This window comes from Dendrobates tinctorius, unplaced genomic scaffold, assembly GCF_039654945.1.
Source record: "Dendrobates tinctorius isolate UK_male_01 unplaced genomic scaffold, ASM3965494v1 ptg000075l, whole genome shotgun sequence".
Classification (NCBI taxonomy): domain Eukaryota; kingdom Metazoa; phylum Chordata; class Amphibia; order Anura; family Dendrobatidae; genus Dendrobates; species Dendrobates tinctorius.
This window is the reverse complement of record NW_027361743.1, coordinates 43,617,198-43,623,197: the sequence shown is the minus strand read 5'-3', so window position 1 is coordinate 43,623,197 and position 6,000 is coordinate 43,617,198. Positions and strand designations below refer to the sequence as shown.

The 6,000-nt window shown below is 47.8% G+C and overlaps 1 protein-coding gene across 4 annotated transcripts in view; it reads left to right on the top strand.

Annotated features, from left to right (window-relative positions):
- The first annotated feature begins 474 nt into the window (after window positions 1-474).
- DCLK1 (doublecortin like kinase 1) overlaps window positions 475-6,000 on the top strand; it is a 575,482-nt gene continuing 569,956 nt past the window's right edge. For 3 of the 4 annotated variants that reach the window (XM_073583217.1, XM_073583216.1, XM_073583218.1), the window contains exon 1: window positions 479-829. In XM_073583217.1, the coding sequence (XP_073439318.1) occupies window positions 526-829 (304 nt within the window). In that variant the 5' untranslated portion in view covers window positions 479-525. Of the gene's footprint in view, window positions 830-6,000 lie in introns of all 4 variants that reach the window. The other variant, XM_073583219.1, reaches the window with a different exon arrangement.

Below are 6,000 nucleotides of genomic sequence, written 5' to 3'. Positions count from 1 at the left end.
TTCACCATTTCATCCTGGTTGAAATTTTTTTCTTGTTTCTCATAATAAAAAGCCATAAAAAACATATTAAGTTAAAGCTCTTGGAAGACAGGAAAGAAAAATGTAAATGTAAAAATGGATCTTGGCTGTGGAGGCAAATGGGTTAAGATCCTAGCAATACCCCTGTTTCTATACACTATCTACTGTATCTATCTATCCATCAAACATGTATCTATCTTCTATATATCTATTCATTACCTATCATCTATCTGTCTATCTCTTTATCTATGATCTATCCAATACCTATCTTTCTAATATCTATCTTTATCATCTATCCAGTATCTTTCTATCATCTATCCATCGAATATGTATCTATCTCCCATATATCATTTCATTATCTATCATCTATCTATCTATCTATCTATCTATCTATCTATCTATCTATCTATCTATCTATCTATCTATCCATTCATCCCTCTGTAGATTACAGAGACCATTACTCAGGGTTGCCTGAGATCAGTGCCTTTCTGTCGTGCCCTGTCCCTGATGCCTCATGTCCAGGGCCGTACATGGCGCTGGGCCTCCAGGTTGTGCCCTGACCGCTGCTGCCAATCCCCTGCGGGCACATCTGTGGTGGGCAGGATGGCTGGCGGATGCTGCTGGTGTGAGGAGGAGAGCAGCATCTCAGTGAGGGCCGGGCTAATGCAAATCACTGCACTAGCAGCTGCAGCCCAGACTGAGCACATCAGCAGTCAGAGTCAGTCAGGGGCCAGCACCTCCGTAACAAAGACCCCCAGCCTGCCTGAGCCGGCACCATACCCTGCAGGACGCCCACCCAGCAGCAGAGAAGGTAAGTCCCTGGCACTGCCATCATCCTGCTCCTCTATTCATTGTGCTGCCATGTATTAGGTAATGCTGGGAGAGCGCTCATCCTCCCCTGTGCCCTGCAGCAGGCTGGTGAGAGATGGCACAGAGCAGGGCTGGCTCCATCCTCACCGCTCCTTACATCTGTGGTCTGCCAGCCTGGCACTGTATGAGGAATATCTGCTGTCTATCACTTATGGATGTCACTGTATAATATGTATAAATGTCCCCTGTAATTACATTGCAGGTTCCTCCTGTACAGAAATGCGCATTATACATGTCGCTCTCTCTATATACTGTATATAGCACAGGACTGGCCTCTGCATATACACTTCTAAGCTTTCCAAAAAGTGACATAGAAGGCTCATCCCATACACCCGATACGGAATAGTACTGAGTATATATATATATGTTATTGGAGTGGCCTGGGTTTTGTGCTGTGATTGATGCTGACAGATGCACCATACGTAGCCCCCCAGCGCGGTGACAATGCATACAAGATGCAGGTTCATCCTATACATCCCCCCTCCTCCCCATGAGATAATTGGCTCTGATGCCTTAGTAATTGTCTATGGATAGACAGGACAGACAATAGTTGTACGGACTGCCATCTTCTTATACCGGGGATGGGGGGGCTGCACTTCATTATACTGCAAAACTTATGTACCGGTTCCATTTATAGTCCGCATTGAGCCCAAATTTGCATTTTGGAGAAAAATTAGCTTCTATGCAGAAGGGACCAGGAGGAGATGATCATGCCTTCAGAAACCTAAGGGTTAATAATTCTCCCTTGCTGCAGAACACTGATTAGACAAAGAAATACAGTTCTTCCAGGCATCCTAAAAATGCTTCAAGTGGCATTCAATCATCATCAGCCTGGAGAGGGTGAGCTCACCATCTTATTCCTCTGCGCCTGACATGTAAATGTGAGATCCGGGCATGAGACGTATTGATTAATAAAACATTACTGCATCTCCTTGGCACATGGCTTAGATCTCCGTGCCCTGGATTGCAGTAGATGAAGGCATGGTACTTGGCGTGAGGTGGGCAGAAGGGAGTTGTCCATCTCATTCATTTCCCTGCACTTTGTAAGGTGCAGGGTTGGATGGGAAGAATTCATGTATCTGAGGAGCCCTGCAATGTGGCATTAAAGAGAATGTCATTTATACCGTAGTCACAGAGGATCTGGTGCGTCCTGTGTATACTGCATGGTCAGCACATTGTACGGCGGAGGAACGGGTAGCGCATGGCAGGTGCTGCACCCTGGAGACACCATCATCAGACACATCTTACCGTGTGTGTCGCCTCCTGGCATTTATTGCCCTCAGTGGATGCAATATGATAGGACCTCATATTCTAGTGGGATTCCTCAGCTATCCGTAGGCTACAATGTGTATATATAGGCAGTATACAACACCGATGGTTTCCCACTATTTAGCTTTGGCTTTTCCAGTTTTACATGTTAGATTCTTGTACAAGCGGAAAGTTAATTAGAAGGTAGAATCTATCGATAAATCCGTGTTCTCTATTGGAAATCAATCAGTAAGGTGAGATACATGTCACTAATATTGTTGTAAATGGGAAATCCCACCAGTTCCTCGTTCCCTGTAGATCCGCGGATCTGGAGGAGTTTGTGGAATGTGATTTTTTTCCTTTTTTTTTTTCATATAGGAGGAATTTTTTCAGGAATTTTCTCCCGTCTGTAGTGCTAAGTATCCAGGCTGTGTCTACAGTATTGTAATGGTCTAGTCAGACTAAATGAACTAGAAAAATGGTCTGGCATCTGGAGCCAGTGAGCAGACACTGTATGGCTGCCAGGCCTACGTAGGCCTCTGTGACATGGATTCTCTTATCATTCCATGTCTAATATCATGGCTAGACTTACACGTCTTACCATATTGTTTTACAGTTTAGGCTGATGTTCATCTGTTGTAGTGGACAGAAGCCATGTGCTATGTATAAAATATACATATAGGATTTTCTGAGAGGTCTGTACATAGTGATTAAGATGGCTCCATTACTGTTATCAAAGTGGGACCCCCTACCGGTGTATATTCACATCATTGACTCCCTTCCCCTGGAGAAGAGAAGAGCAGCTAAACACGTCCTCTCTCTTTTTTGCTGTCGGGCCTAGGGAGACAGGGGAAACCTGTTTGTAGTTAGCACTGCCTGATGTTTAAGATCCCCCCAGAAACATTACACTGACGTGGACGAGACCCACCAATATCGACAGGTGTAGCTGAGCAGTCTTAACATTTATGGGGGCTGTCCAACTGTCCCTCAACAGATGAGGTCAGGGGAGATGAGGAAACGGTACGTCCAATTTCAGACTGCCGATTCTTTTGTTTTTTTAAGATAAAAGTCACCACCAGAGATGTCTGCCAGATACCGTACTTTCTCACAGAGATTACGGGAGTGCTCCTGTGTAATATGTGAGAGTCCAGGAAGATAGTTGCCGGCTGAATAATCAGCCGACCCAGTGCTGGACTGGGGAGCCAAGGGCCCACTAGTAATCAACTCCAGGGCCCCATGCAAATGTGACATTATCCTCAATTACAAATTTATATATCAATGAGATGAGTAGGTTAGTAAATGAATAAGATGCCGCCTTTGTACATATTATTCAAGTATATTGTGGATTCTACTGTTCTCCTGTGGGCCAATATCCAAGCCTGGGCCAAACCATCATTTGGCAGACAGATATCTAGTGTGTATGGGGGCATAATACAGAGATTTCACCTATTGCTGAGTTAGAACAACAGTGGTGGGCATTACACTGCTCATGTGAGATGCTCTCTATTGACCGACTCTAAATAGCAGATCAGTTTGCTTTACATACACTAAATAGACTAAAGTATCAGGAAACCTCCATATTGCATCTATGGGAGCTTTTATGTCATCCCAAACTAAATCCATTGACAATGGCATTAATATAAAGTTAGTTTTTATTTGCAGCTATAACAGCTTCCATCCTTCTGGGAACGTTTTCTGCCTATTCATCCAGAAGAGAATTTGTGAGGTCAAACACTGATTTTGGAGGCGAGGACTCGGCTCAGAAACACTCCCCTAGTTCATGCCAAAGGTGTTGGATGGGTCAGTCCTTTGTTCTTCCTAATCTCCCACAACCATGTCTTTATGGATCTTACATTATGCACTGGGGCACAGTCATGGACAACAACATACCTCCCAACTTTTGAAGAAGGCAAAGAGGGACAAAGGCTGCGACACATTTTAGGCCACGCCCCTAGCCACACCCATTTTAGTAGTCACGCCCATATCCACGCCCCAACCGCACCCATTTAGCACTGCTGATCACACTGTTTCATAAACAATAATTATAAACAGAAAAAAAAATAAATTTATTTAAAAGTAATGAATTAAAGTATTAATGCAAACTTGGTAAAAGAGGAGGGGTTTTATGTGAAGGCTTTAAGGGGCAGGACGCATAAGGAGGCCGAGGAGCTCACCAAGGAGATGACTGTGCCCTTTTACACCAGCCGCATCGACGACGTATTACTGCACCAGGACGTGGACCTGGTGGTGCTCATCAACCTGCCCCCTCCTCTCACCAAGCAGATCGCAGTGACAGTCAAGACCCTAGGTGAGTGGCCATATACTAATCTCTCAGTCCTGAGGCATGACAGCCAAGTGAGACACTGTTTACACCCAGAGAGTGACGCAGACAGGGCTTAGGCGCTGCACTGTGCCAGCCATTTGTTTACACATCATCCAAAGCACTGAGGATGATATGAAAAGAAATGGCTGGCACAGTGCAGCGCCTAAGCCCTGTCTGCGTCACTCTCTGGCCAGGCTGTAAACAATCCCTCCCCCTGGCCCGGTGGACAAGTGAGTGCTCCATACAGTACCCGGCTCAGGCTCTCACTCTCTAACATATGAGATCCCATCTTGCCTGTCTCGCTCTCACATGCTGCCGCTCCATGCGCCGTGGCAGCATGTGACAGAGAGAGACAGGCAGGATCTGGGATGATCATCTCTGTTAGAGTGAGAGCCGGGTACGGAGCGCTGATGCGCCGCCGCTTCTCTGTCCTCCCGCGGAGTCCTGAATGATTACCTCCTCCTGAGGTGACATGCTGTACTGTATGCAGCGCTGATGCGCCGCTGCCGGTTCTCTGTCCTCCCGCGGAGTCCTGAATGATTACCTCCTCCTGAGGTGACATGCTGTACTGTATGCAGCGCTGATGCGCTGCCGCCGCCGCTTCTCTGTCCTCCAGCGGAGTCCTGAATGATTACCTCCTCCTGAGGTGACATGCTGTACTGTATGCAGCGCTGATGCGCTGCCGCCGCCGCTTCTCTGTCCTCCAGCGGAGTCCTGAATGATTACCTCCTCCTGAGGTGACATGCTGTACTGTATGCAGTGCTGATGCGCCGCTGCCGGTTCTCTGTCCTCCCGTGGAGTCCCGAACGATTACCTCCTCCTGAGGTGACATGCTATAAGATGACCGCCGGAAATGAGGTCAGCAGTCATTTCCGGCGGTCAGCTTACAGCACGTCACTTCCGGTGGAACGTGATGTGTAGCTCAGAGTGCTGTATTTTGCGGTCATACACCGCGATCGCGGGATAGAAAGCTTCCCGGCCGGGACGGCGGCATACGGACCCGAAATCAGGACTGTCCCGCGGGAATCAGGACGGTTGGGACCTATGCACACGCGGCTCCGCTCCGTGCACACATGGCTCCGCTCCATACACCTCGTACACGCAGCTCCGCTCTGTAAGCATCTCTGCTCTGTACACCTCGTACACACACGGCTCCGCTCCATACACACACGGCTCCGCTCCATACACCTCGTACACGCAGCTCCGCTCTATAAGCATCTCTGCTCTGTACACCTCGTACACACACGGCTCCGCTCCATACACACACGGCTCCGCTCCATACACCTCATACACGCAGCTCCGCTCTATAAGCATCTCTGCTCCGTACACCTCGTACATACACGGCTCCGCTCCGTACACACATTGCTCTGCTACATCCTCCCTGTAAACCCCACACATAAACTTCACTCATCCAGCACCATGACAACCAGCACAGCAGAGTCCTGCACACACTGAGGCACCTGACCACCGCAGCCCCTCACAGCCTGCAATGAACGCTAGGGTGTAGTTAGTTCTCTTCTCTGTGCGCACAGGACCTGTGA